This window comes from Entelurus aequoreus, linkage group LG24, assembly GCF_033978785.1.
Source record: "Entelurus aequoreus isolate RoL-2023_Sb linkage group LG24, RoL_Eaeq_v1.1, whole genome shotgun sequence".
NCBI lineage: Eukaryota > Metazoa > Chordata > Actinopteri > Syngnathiformes > Syngnathidae > Entelurus > Entelurus aequoreus.
The window spans coordinates 10,165,945-10,183,425 of NC_084754.1; the positions used below are offsets into that span (position 1 = coordinate 10,165,945).

General features: G+C 37.4%; 1 protein-coding gene across 3 annotated transcripts in view; it reads right to left on the reverse strand.

Annotated features, from left to right (window-relative positions):
* bicd1a (bicaudal D homolog 1a) overlaps positions 1-13,552 on the reverse strand; it is a 103,190-nt gene extending 89,638 nt beyond the window's left edge. For all 3 annotated transcript variants that reach the window (XM_062035812.1, XM_062035811.1, XM_062035810.1), the window contains exon 1: positions 13,129-13,552. In XM_062035812.1, the coding sequence (XP_061891796.1) occupies positions 13,129-13,344 (216 nt within the window). In that variant the 5' untranslated portion in view covers positions 13,345-13,552. The remainder of the gene's footprint in view (positions 1-13,128) is intronic.
* Positions 13,553-17,481: the final 3,929 nt, after the last annotated feature.

The window sequence follows — 17,481 nt, forward strand, 5'->3', positions numbered from 1 at the left end:
TTGAAATTTTAAATGCACGGTCGTAGAAGAGCACTATGTATTCTCCTGGGCATCCCATCAGTCTCACTAATAAGATCTGCAACAGTTGCCATTGATATGATTGATTGGCTGAGATGCTTTTTTCCTATTCGAGCTGCACGATTCTGGTAAATATGTGTATCAAAATGTTTTTGCTTAGACTTGATATCACAATTCGCTGACACATTGCTGTTGGAGCGTAATGACAAAAAGATAAAATGTTGTTATTTCTTTGTGTCTATTGGATTTTGGTGGGTATAGCGTTACTGTTATGTTCCATTGTAGCAGAGCTTGAAACGTGTCACGGTAGTGTTGTTGGTCTGGATGCAGATAAAATGTATTACTGTAGCAGGGAAGTAAACAGGAAGCATAGGGAAAGCTGTCCAGCATGGAAGCAAACAAGGCTGGTATAAAAAGCATTCTGAATGGCAACCAGGGACAAGTGAGTCCTGATTGCCATTCTGGGTGAAATGAGGGAGCCAGTGCTCAGACAAAAGTAGCTTTTTTCCTACTCGAGCTGCACAATTCTGGTAAAAATGTGTATCAAGAAGTTTTTGCTTAGAATTTATATCACAATTCGCTAACACATTGCTGTTGAGCGACAAAAAAAAATGCTGTTATTTCCTAGTGTCTATTGGATTTTGGTGGTTATTGCATTACTGTTATGTTCCAGTGTAGCAGAGCTTGAAACGTGTCACATTAGTGTTGTTTGTCTGGACCCCGGGATGCAGAGATGGCAGGCGGAGTGCAGATCAAATGTATTACTTCAGCAGGGAAGTCAACAGGAAGCATAGGGAAAGCTGTGCAGCATGGATGCAAACAAAGCACAATTATCCAGCCCAGTCCAGAGGACTGATTGCCAATCTGGGTTAAATGAGGGAGCTTGTGCGCAGACAAAAGTAGTGGTGAAAATTGGGCAACCAGGAAATGCGAAAAAAATAAAACCGCTGGAAAGGAAATAAAATAATACACCAGAAACTAATAAGGATTGTCATGAGAGATCATGAAAATTACAGGGTTGCGGCTATTGACATCTGTCTTTGGTTCTTGGTACGTTTTCGTCATACTGTACTTTGTGGCGGCGTTTGAGATGGTTGGAGAGATTTGTAGTGAGGCCTTGTAATGCCGCAACCACAGCAACACACACCTTGCAGTGCGCTTGTCGTCATCTGGCTTAAATCCAAAATACCTCTACACCCACAAATGAGAGTCTTTTTTTGGCACGGCTTAGGGTGGGTGACTCTCGCCACAATCACTCCGTTTCCATTTTGCTGTCCTTAACACAAAATTTGTGTTATTCTCACGTTCGTCTCTTGTGCAGCCGGCAAGCAGATGGCAGCCACAGGAGCAGAGTCACGTGTTGTAAAGATGCTCTGGTATTGGTTGACGTAGGAGGCGGATGCAATGCTGCGTTGGGTGGCATTTGTGGAGAGTAGACCATGTTTAGAAGTGAGATCACGATCTTATAACGATTAATCGCGTATTGAGAACGTGATACAAAGATGTTCCTCATTCACCCATTTTTTTTAGATGATTACGCAGTGATTTTCAAACTGTGGTACGTGTTTACATCTAGTGCAGTGTTTCTTAACCATAGGGTTGTTGGGCCGTGAGGGCCTCCTAGAGGGCCGCCAAAAAATATCTGTTTCTCAACTGTGGTCTATACCAGTGGTCCCCAAATACCGGGCCGCGGCCCGGTACCGTTCCATGGATCGATTGGTACCGGGCCGCACAAGAAATAAAAAAAAATAAAAAAACATTATTTTTTTTATTTTTTATTAAATCAACATTAAAAACACAAGATACACTTACAATTAGTGCACCAACCCAAAAAACCTGCCTCCCCCATTGACACTCATTCGCACAGAAGGGTTGTTTCTTTCTGTTATTATTATTTCTGGTTCCTACATTATATATCAATATAGATCAATACAGTCAGCAGGGATACAGCCCGTAAGCACACATGATTGTATTTCTTTATGACAAAAAATTTTTTAAAAAGTAAAAAAAATTGGGGGCGTGCCTTAAAGGCACTGCCTTTAGCATCCTCTCTCACCTGAAAAGGAGACTATTATATAGGTCTCCGTTATCCATAGGTTTATCCATAACCCATAAAGTAGGCAGGCACGGAGCTATTTCTCAGCGTGTGTTTATATCCAGCCGGCACGTTAATACACTAACACACAACATCCGGATTCCCATCATGCATTGCTTCAAAACTACGGCAAGTAGTAATGTCCAAAAACATAACAGAGACAAAGCCGAAGAATGAAGAAGAGACATGGCGACGACGAGTAAGAAGAAGTACGCTTGCAAGTTCCAAAATGATTGGAAAAAAAAATTTCAGTTCATCCAGGACAGCTCGAAGTGGAAGGAGTATGCTGCCTGCAAATTCTGTAGATCAGACTTCTCCATTGAACACGGTGGCCGAACGGATATACTCATTCATGAACAGATTATAAATATATATATACTATATATGTATATATACATATTAGGGCTGCAACTAACGGTTAATTTGATCATAGGTTAATCTGTCCATTATTACTTCGATTAATCGATTAATAATCGGATAAAAGAGACAAACTACATTTCTATCCTATCCAGTATTTTATTGAAAAAAAACAGCATACTGGCACCATACTTATTTTGATTGTTTCTCAGCTGTTTGTAAATGTTGCAGTTTATAAATAAAGGTTTATAAAAAATAAAAAATATATATATTTAAAAAATAAAATAATTAAAAATTAAAAAATAGCCTTTGCGCATGCGCATAGCATAGATCCAACGAATCGATGACCAAATTAATCGGCAACTATTTTTATAATCGATTTTAATCAATTAGTTGTTGCAGCCCTAATATATATATATATATATATATATATATATATATATATATATATATATATATATATATATATATATATATATATATATATATATATATATATATATATATTAAAGATTAAAGAACCAATGATTGTCACACACACACTAGATGTGGTGAAATATATATATATATATATATATATATATATATATATATATATATATATATATATATATATATATATATATATATATATATATATATATATATATATATATATATATATATATATATGAGAAATACTTGAAAATATATACACGCCCTCCTACCCCCCTCAACCCCCCTCCCCATCTCCCGAATTCGGAGGTCTCAAGGTTGGCAAGTATGCCCGTGACCACGAGAGGGACAAGCGGTAGAAAATGGATGGATGGATGGATGTAAAAAAAACAAAAAAAACACTTTCACTTTGATAAGAAATCATGGCATAATAGAAAAAAAATCATCCAAACAAATACATTCACGCTAGCAGAAGTATTTCCACTTACTGCCTGACATAATTCATACTGACTGTTAGAATCCTCAGGTTTTGTGTGATTTCAAAGGCATATTCTTCTCCAAACATTTTAGGACAAATTCAAAATTGTTTGACCTGAGTTTGGCTATAATACAAAAATGCATGATTTGGGCTATGTTCACACAGCAGGGTATCATGTCCAATTCAGATTTTTTCGGGTCAAACTGATCCGTTTATGTAGTCGTTCACATTACAAAAAAAGTGCAATGTTTCATGTAAACGCAAACTGACCCGCATGCAGACATCATGACATCACACGCCCTGCAGTGTTTAAAGAAGTAAACATCAATTCTGTTTCAGTACTGGCACATTCATGGCAATTTCAAGGATTTTATGCAATCAAAGTCAACATTTTTTAACTTAAATTAGTGCGTGGGGAAGATTGAGAAGGAAGAAGGCAAGTATTTTGGTTCTGGCAGTTTTATATTTTGCTTTGAAGTCTGCTCCGAAGAGTGTGTCTCGTAGCCATGGGAGTGGTGGAACATTGATGTGAGTTCCTAAAACATACAATTGTTTTCTGCTCATTTGTAAACTATTTATTTTGTAACCATATACTTTGGCGAATAATCATGACGCTTATCGCATTTTGATGACGTTCTGGTCTGATAAATGAGAGCATAGCGCACGAGTGTTCACACTGCAGTCGCATCACATACATATCCCATTTATATCCACAAATGAAAGAGGCCTGGGTCGGATATAAAAAATTCTCAATTGCACTGTTCACATGGACATGAAAATATACGATACAGGTCGCATATGGGCAAAAAAATTGGAATTGACCTGCAGTGTGAACAAAGCCTTGATCCTTAGTCTGTACTATAGTTGGACGGTAGTATTCGCGGTACTAATGAATCAAAAACGGTACTATACTCTGTTTGAAAAGTACCGGTTTCCAATTTTTTAACGGGCATGACGGGTTTACAAGCAGAGGAGCATGTTCGGCGGCGCACTATCACGGAGTACTACAAGCAGACACAGTGTGTAGACAGAAAAGGGAGTATGGATGCATTTTGGCCTAAAAGCTGACAGTAAAGGTGAAGTTATAACACTGAAACGCCTCAGGAAGAGGTGCTTTTAGCTCGCTTGCAGCGAACATCCATCCGCAGTCGGCAGTGTTTTAGTTACTTCTAAATCACTAATCCTCGCCTCCATGGCGACGAATAAAGTGAGTTTCTTACAAGTATCATCCCTGCAGGACGAGGAATAGCTAATCATGCTTCACTACACACCGTAGAAGGATACAATAGCTCATCAGCGTCACCGCTAACAAAAGCTAGCATCCCTGGATGTAAACAAATGCCATGGGTGGATCTGCACCTGACATCCACTGTAATGATACCAAGTACAAGAGTGTATCTAGTCGACACTACTATAATTAAATCAATATTTTTTATCATCACAAAATCTTTTTTCCTTTTTTTAAAATTCATATTATGTTTATAAACTCAGCAAATATGTCCCTGGACACATGAGGACTTTGAATATGACCAATGTATGATCCTGTAACGACTTGGTATCGGATCGATACCTAAATTTGTGGTATCATCCAAAACTAATGTAAAGCATCCAAACAACAGAAGAATAAGTGATTATTACATTTTAACAGAAGTGTAGATAGAACATGTTGAAAGTAAGCAGATATTAACAGTAAATGAACAAGTGGATTAATGATCCATTTTTACAGCTTGTCCTTTATAATTTTGCCAAAATAATTGAATGATAAATGACACAATATGTTACTGCATACGTCAGCAGACTAATTAGGAGCCTTTGTTTGTTTACTTACTACTAAAAGACAAGTTGTCTTGTATGTTCACTATTTTATTTAAGGACTTAACTGCAATAAGAAACATGTTTAATGTATCCTATGCTTTTTTTGTTAAAATAAAGCCAATAATGCAATTTTTTTGTGGTCCCCTTTTTTTTAGAAAAGTACCAAAACATTTTTAGTACTGTCACGCCAAATTTCTTCCCTCTACAAAAACCTTCCCTCCCCCATTTCCTTCCGTGGTCATGTTTCCTCTTACGTCATTGACAGAGATCGATAGCACTTCGGCTTTGACTGCCCGTCGCTGGAAGGATACTTCGTCTTTGACAGCTGCTGGAATCTGAAGAAATCGATTATTGTTTTTTTTTTGTACAGGCGCGAAACAGGACAGTCGCGTGCCGGTTAAGGACCCCGGCAACTTTGTGATTTTATTGGACGCAGCCCCGGAAGTAAATGGGGGAGGGAAGGTTTGTGTAGAGGGAAGAAATTTGGCGTGACAGTACCAGTACCAAAATATTGGTATTGTTACAACACTACCACCTACTGGTATGGAGTAATACATGGTTACCCTGCCGAGCTCTACACAGCACATACACTGAGCAACGGCACATTATTTGCAGATTATAAATATTGATTTGCAAAAAATAATTTTTGGACCAGTTAGACCAGCCTAATTAGGAGTCTTTATTTTTTTGCTTACTAATAAAAGACAAGTTGTCTTGTATGTTCAATATTTTATTTAAGGCCAAAATTGTTCTTCGATTGCAATAAGAAACATATGTTTAATGTACAATAAGATTTTTTGTTAAAATAAAGCCAATAATGCCATTTTTTTGTGGTCCCCTCTACAGTATTTAAAAAAGTATCAAAATATATTTTGGTAACGGTACAAAAATATTGGTATCGGGACAACCCTATTCTGTACTTAGGATACTCCTTAGCAGGGAATAACTCACTTCTCCTACTTCATCATAAAATATTTACATGCAAGAAGAATGCACAGGACGACACAGCTGCAGGAATCAAAACAAAGATGTGGAGCTTCTTGCAGGCAGAATAAAAAGTTCAAACCAGTTACAGCTGATAATATGTGACAGACTTCATGCTGACATCATACATTAAGAAAGTGTCTGATAAGTTTCTCAAGCGATTACATGTGAGAGAAAAACGTGACTAATTTAGCAATAATCACACGTCGCCCCGTCTTACTGATCATCTTTATACTGATTAATGCAGTGTCGGCGTAATTGCAAGGCCATGCAAGCACACTGCTGACGCTGTTCCTGTTCCTTTTTTCTTCTCCGTGTGCCCAATGTGAGCTTGGTCTGCCCAGAGACAGCACTAGCAAGCCAGAACCACCGAGTAAGTAATGGGCCGCTGTCGTGGCCTAGGCGGTGCTCCACAAACATCCAACGCATGCACGCTGGGATACGCGAGTGGAGAGAGTGACTGGGCTGGCGGGCATGGAGAGGGAATGAGGAGGGGTAAGAAAAGAAGGCTATATGAAGGCAGCGAGAGAAGCACTTTCAGTTCCTAAACACAACATGCACTTTATGCTACAGTACTTGCGGCAATCCCCAATAGAAAGGTGAATATCACGATAAATCTTTTAATTAACCCCTCAGAAACCCAACCCAATCATTCTTAATTCCCTTTGGACTACAAAAACCAGTATACAGGGTACAGCGTGTACAGTATGGAAAACAGATTAAAAAAGCACAATGTAAATACTAATGACACAAAGTCTTGTCTTATACATCCATCCATTTTCTACCGCTTGTCTCTTTCGGGGTCGCGGGGGGTGCTGGAGCCTATTTCAGCTGCATTTGGGCGGAAGGCGGGTTACACTCTGGACAAGTCGTCACCTCATCACAGGGCCTGTCTTATACAGTATATATTTTTGTATACCGTATTTTCCGGACCATATACATATATACATATATATATATATACATATACAGTATATACATACATACATATATATACAGTATATATATACATATATACACATATATATATATATATATATATATATATATATATATATATATATATATATATATATATATATATATATATATATATATATATATATATATATATATATATATGTATATATATATACACACACTACTGTTCAAAAGTTTGGGGTCACCCAAAGAATTTTGTGGAATAGCCTTCATTTCTAAGAACAAGAATAGACTGTCGAGTTTCAGATGAAAGTTCTCTTTTTCTGGCCATTTTGAGCGTTTAATTGACCCCACAAATGTGATGCTCCAGAAAGTCAATCTGCTCAAAGGAAGGTCAGTTTTGTAGCTTCTGTAACGAGCTAAACTGTTTTCAGATGTGTGAACATGATTGCACAAGGGTTTTCTAATCATCAATTAGCCTTCTGAGCCAATGAGCAAACACATTGTACCATTAGAACACTGGAGTGATAGTTGCTGGAAATGGGCCTCTATACACCTATGTAGATATTGCACCAAAAACCAGACATTTGCAGCTAGAATAGTCATTTACCACATTAGCAATGTATAGAGTGTATTTCTTTAAAGTTAAGACTACTTTAAAGTTATCTTCATTGAAAAGTACAGTGCTTTTCCTTCAAAAATAAGGACATTTTAATGTGACCCCAAACTTTTGAACGGTAGTGTATATATATATATATTTATATATATATAAATAAATAAAAGACGCACCACCGATGAGTGGGTCTAGTCAAGTTTATTTTCATACAAAAGACGCATCGGATTATAAGGTGCATTAAAGGGGTCATATTATTATTCTTTTTTTCTAAATGTAAAACACTTCCTTGTGGTCTACATAACATGTAATGGTGGTTTTTTGGTCAAAATGTTGCATAGATTATGTTTTACAGATCATCTTCAAGCTGCTTTCTGACATGCGCTTCCGGATGTGCTGTTTTGTGGGCGGTTTTATTTACGTGGCTCCCTTTGTTGTTGCGGTGTAGCGTGCAAGGATGGGAGTGGAAGAAGTGCCAAAAGATGGAGCTAACTGTTTTAAAGACATTCTGACTTTACTTAAATCAATAACGGAGCAGCATCTCCTCATCCATGGCTCACCAGTGCAATAACAACGCCGGAAATGTGTCTTGTGAAAAACCGTCCGACCGGAACTCTCTAATAACTAAAGTTCCTTGGGTGAATAATGTAAACTCACTACACAGGTATGTTTTAGCGCTTTCGTGGCGAGTTTACTGACAGATATAAGTAAGAACTTTACACTACTTTGTATTAGAACGGGCATCAGTGGAGGATGAATGTCCCATAACAAGAAGATAGAGAAAAAGAAGCTTATCGACAACGGTGTGGCAATGGACCACAAAGGCGGACGGGCACACATTTTCAGGACTTATGCAGATCCCAAATACACATCAACAGGTACCAAAAGGTAAGAAAAGTTGCTTTGGCATAACATTGCGAAACAAAACGCCAGATTTCTGATTCTGATTCTGATAAATATTATCCAATTTTTGTTTCCAAGTCCTGTGTCATTCCATTTACTGCCACTTTACTTCTAATCTGTTGTCCGTGGTCAGAGGTTCGTTGTATATACTGTTTGTGTGTGTTTTTTCTCCTATCTTCATTGTATATAGTTGTATATACTGTTTGTGTTTGCTCCTATTTTGCCGTGCCTCGCCAAGTTTATGCTCACACTTGGGCCACTGCTGCGGCCACGCTGGTGCTTCTTAAGTTTTTCCCTAATAAAATGACTTTCTACCTGCACGTCGCCTGCCGCCTCTGCATTTGTGGGTCACGCTGCCAGCCGCTAAGCTGCACTGTAACATTTATGATCATTATGGATCATTACATTTGTACTTAAACTAGTGCAAATAAATAATGGGTCTGTAAGGAAATAACATCGTATTATATTTGCTCAAGAATGAAAAAACAATGAATAATGCTAGTATAGAGTAGAGTATATAATATCTTTTACGTTTTTCATAATATCCAATAGTTATGAGATTCATAGGCCATAACTAATGAATAAATTCCAGTTCTATCACCAGCTTGCCACATGTGTTTGTTTTATGCAGTGCAAATGGAGTAGATGTGATGCCATTGTAGTGGAAAGATAGCACTCTGCAAAAGTCATGGAGGCGTGCGACAGGCAGAAAGGACCGGAAGGTGTTTTTCTGTGGAAGTAATATCACCTCAAGAAAATGTTCCCTGTGCCGGGCAAGAGCACGAACAGATGTGAGAAATACAGAGAAACTATGAGGCCACAATAGAAGAACAGAGGAAGACATGGCAGTTGACTTATATACAGTAGTTGATATTATTTTAAACATGCTAGCCTTTGTAATTGTGGCTTAGATCTGCACTGTGTCATACTAAAATAAGTTTTAAATATTAAAGTCCGCAAAAATATTACAAACACCTTTCAGTACAGCACAGTATTAAACTACTGCAAATGTCAATCACAGTGATCAATATATCGTTCCATTAATACTATCTCTGATATGTACAGAATGTATTTATCCAAACATTCTGACCAAGGTAACATGAATTACTACATACATTACAACAGAATACATGTTTCAATTGCTTAAACACTGTGTAAACCTGTTATTGTCACAATTAGAAATGCCGTCCTTTGTACTTATTGTAGTTTTATTTGTGGTATGGCATTCGCCTACCAACCTAAGGAAGATGCATACCATAAATAACCAGCACAGTAGTACAGAATTATAGTAACTCGTATTGTCTGGTGTGCTATTTTACATACAAATGCAAAGTAATCAACCAAACTGAAAACAATTATTGAATCGAGTAGATACCTGGCTATTTGTGGTTTGCTCTTCTCGTACTGCCACATCCCAAAAACATGCATGTTGCGTTCATTGTAAACTCTAAATTGTTTATAGGTGTGAATGGTGGTTAGTCTAGTCCAGAGAGTACTAGTATTAGATAAGGCTCCAGCTCACTTGAGGGTTACACGTGGTATAAACAATAGATGGCTGCTTTAGCCTGCACAAAGATCATTGCCAGTCTTAACTTTCTACATATACTGCAAAAACCCAAAGACCAAACTGTTTTTATCACTTTAAACCCTTTAGATTTATTGAGGAATGATGAGGTATTGGTTGAGTCGCATCATGGATGCTATCTTAACCGTAAACCAGTAGTCTCAAACTAGTGGCCCACAGGTCAATATAGTGCGGCCCTCTACCTATAGTAACTTCATAATTTAGTGTTAAATTGCTGTCCGCGCACCATGATTGGACAATTGTTAAATATTTTGTGGTAATCTTGAATCCCACAAAAAGAAAACTAAATACAATAACGGTGCATAAATAAAAATTGGAACACAATAAATATACATTGGGCAACACAACGAGCAACTTCCTGTAAGCAAGCTGACCATCACATGGGGAACTCAGTGTAAAAATATACAATTAGGGATGTCCGATATCGGGCTGCCGATATTATCGGCCGATAAATGCTTTAAAATGTAATATCGGAAATGATCGGTATCGGTTTCATAATTATCGGTATTGGTTTCTAAATGTAAAATGTATGATGTTTTAAAACGCCGCTGCGTACACGGACGTAGGGAGAGGTACAGAGTGCCAATAAACCTTAAATTAATTTCCTTTGCGTGTGTGCCGTCCGAGTCACATAATATCTACCGGCTGTTCTCATCACGAATTAATGTAACGCATACTTGGTCAACAGCCATACAGGTCACACTGAGGGTGTACGTAGAAACAATTTTAACACTGTTACAAATATGCGCCACACTGTGAACCCACACCGGGAGAACATCCGCACCGTAACACAACATAAACACAACAGAAAAAATACCCAGAATCCCTTGCAGTACTAACTCTTCCGGGACGCTACAATATAATAATATTACAAGAGAAACTAGGCAGTAGTGACCATGTTTTGAAAAAGTATTGCACTGTTATTGTTTTGAGGCATGTTAAAAAAAATAATGCACTTTGTGACTTCAATAATAAATATGGCAGTGCCATGTTGGCATTTTTTTCCATAACTTGAGTTGATTTATTTTGGAAAACCTTGTTACATTGTTTAATGCATCCAGCGGGGCATCACAACAAAATTAGGCATAATAATGTGTTAATTCCACGACTGTATACATCGGTATCGGTTGATATCGGTATCGGTAATTAAGAGTTGGACAATATCGGAATATCGAATATCGGTAAAAAAGCCATTATCGGACATCTCTATATAAAATATTTACATTTATAGTGACTTAGGGCCTACCATATCTCAGGGTCACTATAGATGCTGGTAGAAGTAGTTAACAAATTTAGGTACGTGTTTAAAACTTAATTCTTAAATGCAGCCCAGCCTCACTCCGGCCGCCTTTTAAGTTAATTGAGTTTAACCCCCTGCCTTAAACCAAATCAAAAGTTGGTCCATAGAGTATCACAGATGTGAGCTCTTCTGAGATACAGACGTGGTCAAAGTTTACATACACTTGTAAAGAACATAATGTCATGGCTGTCTTGAGTTTCTAATAATATCTACAACTCTTATTTTTTAGTGATTGAGAGATTGGTGCACATACTTGTTTGTCACAAAAAATATTCATGAAGTTTGGTTCTTTTATGAATTTATTATGGGTCTACTGAAAATGTGACCAAATATGCTGGGTCAAAAGTATACATACAGCAATGTTAATATTTGGTTACATGTCCCTTGGCAATAAGGCGTTTTTGGTAGCCATCCACAAGCTTCTGACAAGCTTCTGGTTGAATTTTTGACCACTCCTCTTGACAAAATTGGTGCAGTACAGCTAAAATTGTTGGTTTTCTGACATGGACTTGTTTCTTCAGCATTGTCCACACATTTAAGTCAAGACTTTGGGAAGGCCATTTTAAAACCTTAATTCTAGCCTGATTTAGCCATTCCTTTACCATTTTTGGTGTGTGTTTGGGGTCATTGTCCTGTTGGAACACCCAACTGCGCCCAAGACCCAACCCCTGGGCTGATGATTTTAGGTTGTCCTAAAGAATTTGGTGGTAACCTTCCTTTTTCACTGTCCCATGTACTCCCTGTAAAGCACCAGTTACATTGTCAGCAAAACAGGCCCATAGCATAATACTACCACCACCGTGCTTGACGGTAGGCATGGTGTTCCTGGGATTAAAGGCCTCACCTTTTCTCCTCCAAACATATTGCCGGGTATTGTGGCCAAACAGCTCAATTTTTGTTTCATCTGACCACAGAACTTTCCTCCAGAAGGTCTTATCTTTGTCCATGTGATGTCTACTCTATACTGTATGTATACTTTTGACCCAGCAGATTTGGTCACATTTTCAGTAGACACACAATAAATTCATAAAAGAACCAAACTTCATGAATGTTTTTTTGTGACAAACAAGTATGTGCTCCAATCACTCTATCACAAAAAAATAACAGTTGTAGAAATGATTGGAAACTCAATACAGCCATGACATTATGTCCTTCACAAGTGTACGTAAACTTTTGACCATGACTGTACATGCTGAAATCTTGCTATCCATGTGAAGGCCAGTAGAATTTTTGTGAAACTTCACAGACACTTTTTGTAAAATTTCTGTATGACCCCAAATATTTTCAAGGTTCCATTGAAAGTAAAGTGTCAGAAATGTCAACAAATGCTTCAGAAAATTCTTTCAAGTTTGCTTGTTCGAAGAAGACTTGAATAAACTCCTGTATTTTAGTGGCATTACAACAAACTATAGTAATTACTTTGTCCATAGTAATACCTTTTCTAACCCCTGCACCCTTAAAGTCTAAAGCCATGTCAAATAAGAAGAGTATAATAAATAATAATGTACTTATATGAAACAATTAGTATATTTATGTGCAAGCTTGATGTGGTGGAAAAGTGCTGGTTTCCACCATGCTGAGTTCCCAGCAGCCACGACAAAGTGTGCCATGACTCTTGTCTTACCTCCTGTAATTGTTCCAACTCCTTCCTCAGAGCCTCCTGTTCGCTCTCCAGCTCCGCACATTTGACTTTCAGCTCCTGGTTCTCCTCCAACACCACCAGCCCGCACTCCGCCGCACGGATTTTCTCCCGGTTTGCCTCGCCTAGCTCCTGGGCGAGCCGCTCCACCTCAGCCCGGTACTGATCCACCGACTCCCCGCAACCTGCACCGGCCGCCATCGCCCCTCACTGTCCCTTCCTTCCGCCCTGCCGGTCTGCGGTTCTCCTCCTGGTCTCTCCCTCCAGTGCAGAGGCGGGCGGGGTGGAGGACGGGGATGCGGAATATCCGCCCCTCTCCCCGAGTCGGAGAACAGGTGGAATGAAAAAAAGGTTATGTTTTAATCCACATGCAGGCATGTGCCTCCCCATTAACTGGAAAATAGCATAAAAACCAACATAGCGGCATATTAATGGAAGTGTTTCAGCAAAACTCGTCGTCATTTCTGCTTATTTTGGGGGAAATGGCGACATCTGCTGGCCGTTTTCTCTCTCTGCAATCTCCCAACTCCACCCACTAATGACGGACTGCAGCATTCAAGAGGACAACAAACAAGCAAACTCTGCAGGCTCAAAACAACACCATTGATCAACTAAAAATAAACGATTTGATTTGCAATGATTCAAAACAGATTGCAAATTATTGTTCTCAATTTTACAAAAAATTATACAATAGTCAATACTGTGAAAGTGATGCTATTTCATTATTGCACCAAGAAAAATTCCTAGTTTGTGAACCCGTTCTCAAACAATGGCAATAAAACTATTCTGATTCTGATTTTGTTTATGGATGCCTTAACTGAAACTGAGTCAATCAGCACAGCTGACCAAGTATTCTGTGACCGTCCAATCTGTCTCAAGGAAGTAGTGGAATCAATTAAAAAATAACAAATCTCCTGGAGTGGATGGTATTACATCTGAATTCTATAAAATATTTTCAGAAGAGCTGGCTCCTTTTTTACTAGAAGTGTTTTGTGAAAGTATTGATACAGGTGCCCTTCCTCCAACTTTAACAAAAGGCCTCATTTCCCTTACACCCAAACCAAACAAAGATTTGCTAATCATTGATAATTGGCGTCCAATCAGCCTTCTAAACAATGACTATAAGATTGTAGCTATTATTTTTGCTAAACGTTTAAAATTGGTTCTGGATGACATAATTGATGAGACACAGTCAGGATTTATGAGAGGGAGACACATATAGAATAATATCAGGCTTGTACTTGACATACTGGATTACCCAGAGGTCCTTAATGATGAAGGCTTCCTTCTTTTCCTGGACTTCTACAAAGCTTTTGACTCGATTGAACATGATTTTATCTTCCGGACACTTGACAAATTTGGCTTCTGCAATTTTTTCCGCGAAACAATCAAGGCTTTGTACTGCAATGGTAATAGCTCAATAAAGCTAAAATCTGGTACATCTCCAAGATTCGAATTAAAACGTGGGATACGGCAAGGTTGTCCTATTTCTCCACATTTATTTTTGTTAGCCACCCAATTGTTATCGGTTCATATAAAAACTAGTCGTTTAAAGGGGATCTCTATATTAGACAGAGAAATAACTGACGACACAACACTCTTTTTGAAGGACTCGTCTCAAATTCCTCTTGCCTTGGATGTGATTCATGTTTTTTCCTTGGCTTCTGGTCTCCGTCTGAATGTGAATAAGTGTGAACTAATGGCTGTGAAGAGATGTGAAATGATGTCTATATGTCAAATTCCAGTTAAGGATAGTATTAATTACCTAGGAATACTTATCACTAAAAATCAGAGTTCTAGATCGGTCTTGAACTTTAATCCAATTGTAGAAAAAACTAAGAAAAGATTTAACCAACGGCTACAGAGAGATTTATCCTTAAAAGGCAGAACCTTGCTTTCCAAAGCAGAAAGTATCTCCAGGCTTACGTATGCGGCTATTTCTTTAGATGTTAACCAAAAAATATGTAAAACTATTGACAAAATACTTGTTGACTTTGTTTGGAAAAACAAAATTCATTATATTAAGAAATCTGTTATAATCCATCCATTTTCTACCGCTTATTCCCTTAGGGGCCGCGGGGGAGGGGGCGGAAGGCAGGGTACACTCTGGACAAGTCACCACCTCATCACAGGGCCAACACAGATAGACAGACAACATTCACACTCACATTCATGAACAATTATAATCAGGGTGGTCTAAACTTTCTGGATTTCACTACACTAAACAACACCTTCAAGATTAATCCGATAAGACACTTTTTGAAAGACCCTACCTCAATTTGGAACTTCATTTCTCATCATGTATTTTCTAACCTTGGTGGCCTAAAATTTTTGCTACTGTGTAACTACAACACTGATAGGATTCCTGTTGCTCTTTCAAACTTCCACAAACAAGCCCTTCTGGCATGGTCTCTTATATACGAGCACAATTTCTCACCTACCAAATATTTCATTTGGAACAATAAAGATATATGTTACAAAAGGAAATCTCTTTTCCTTAACAATTGGTTCAACAATGATATTATTTTAGTGAGTCAGCTTTTCAATAAGGAAGGTCAACTTTTTAATTACCAAGAATTTCTCAACCATTTTAAGATCCCTGTGACTCCCAAACAATTTGCCATTGTATTTGATGCCATTCCAACAGGTGTTGTTATGTTGTACAGGGCTTACTCATCTCCTCTTTCTGCTGTAAAAATTGTGAATGATCCACTTGACACTCCCGTGGGGAAACTTTGCTTTGATCCAAAAAATAACAGAAAAATCCGCAGCTTATTCCAAAATGATTGTGTGTCTGTCTCCTATGTAATTGCGCTCTAGAATAATATTGTGAAAGACATCTGCTGGGTCAAAACGTGGTCCCTTCCTAACAGGTATTTACTAACCAACAAAGTCAAAGAGATATCTTTTAAAATCATTCATCGTTATTACCCTGTAAAGACTGTGATGGTTAGATACAAGAAGGACATTGATGTTACCTGCACCTTATGTAACATGCATCCAGAGACTGTTTACCACCTGTTTTGGACTTGTGAAAGCACTCGATTACTATGGCAGGGCATCTGTCGCTTCATCCTGGACAATATTCATGACAAATTTGTGCTTTGTTTTAAAGATTTGATATTTGGTTTTACACTATATGAACAAAAAATTGAGAAGGAATTTTACCTTTGCAACATCATTATACTATTGGCTAAGTTTTATATTCATAAATGTAAGTTTCTCAAAACCTGACCTGTCTTTTGTGCCTTTAAAAAAGAATTAGAACTCTACATTAAAACACTCTCTACCTCTAACAACCAAAAAGCTGTAAAAACTATGATGCTGTGTTCCAAATTTAAGTTATTTACTGAAATTGAGTGAGCCTATGGCTTTGCACTTTGTTTATTTCATATATATATATATATATATATATATATATATATATATATATATATATATATATTTATATTTGCATTCTATCTTAGTTACTTTGAATTTATAACCCCCTGGCGGTGCTTTGTACTCCTTTTGTACTAATTTGTACTTGTCTGTTTGTAAATGTTGAAATTTATAAATAAAAGTAAAAAAAAACCCAAAAACAAAACAAAAACAAAAACAAAAAAAAACAAGCAAACTCTACCTCTAACAACCAAAAAGCTGTGAAAACGATGATGCTGTCCTCCAAATTTTTATTATTTACGGAACTTGTGAGCCTATGGCTTTACACTTTGTTTCATATATATATATATATATATATATATATATATATATATATATATATATATATATATATATATATATATATATATATATATATATAGCATTCTATTTTAGTTGCTTTATTGAGTTTACAACCCCCTGACATTGTTTTATACTGTTTTAGTACTGTTTCTGTACATGTTTTGATCATTATTATTTATTTTTTTGTATGTAAATGTTGCATATTATAAATAAAGGTTTATAAAAAAAACAAAAAAAACAAGCAAACTGCTGCATACTGACAAAGTAAAAAATGCGGGCGCAGTTCTTATATTTGTATTTGGTGAAAGACAGCTAAAACTAATCCAACATGCTAAAAGAGTTATATGGGCCAATTGGTGCCCTTTACTTGTTAATTGTGTCTTTTTCAAATCTGAACCTGAAAATAAACATATTGAACTACTTAAAATGTGTATTGGCTCATCTCAAGAAACTGGATTTTATTATTGTACATTGTGTGCAAGATTCCTTAGACAAAGATGACTCATGTGACAATCATTGGTACTTTAATCTTAATCTTAATTTGAGTAACAGGACTGAACGTTATAGGACAGGGGTGTCAAACGTACGGCCCGAGGCCGGCGAATAGGTCTAATC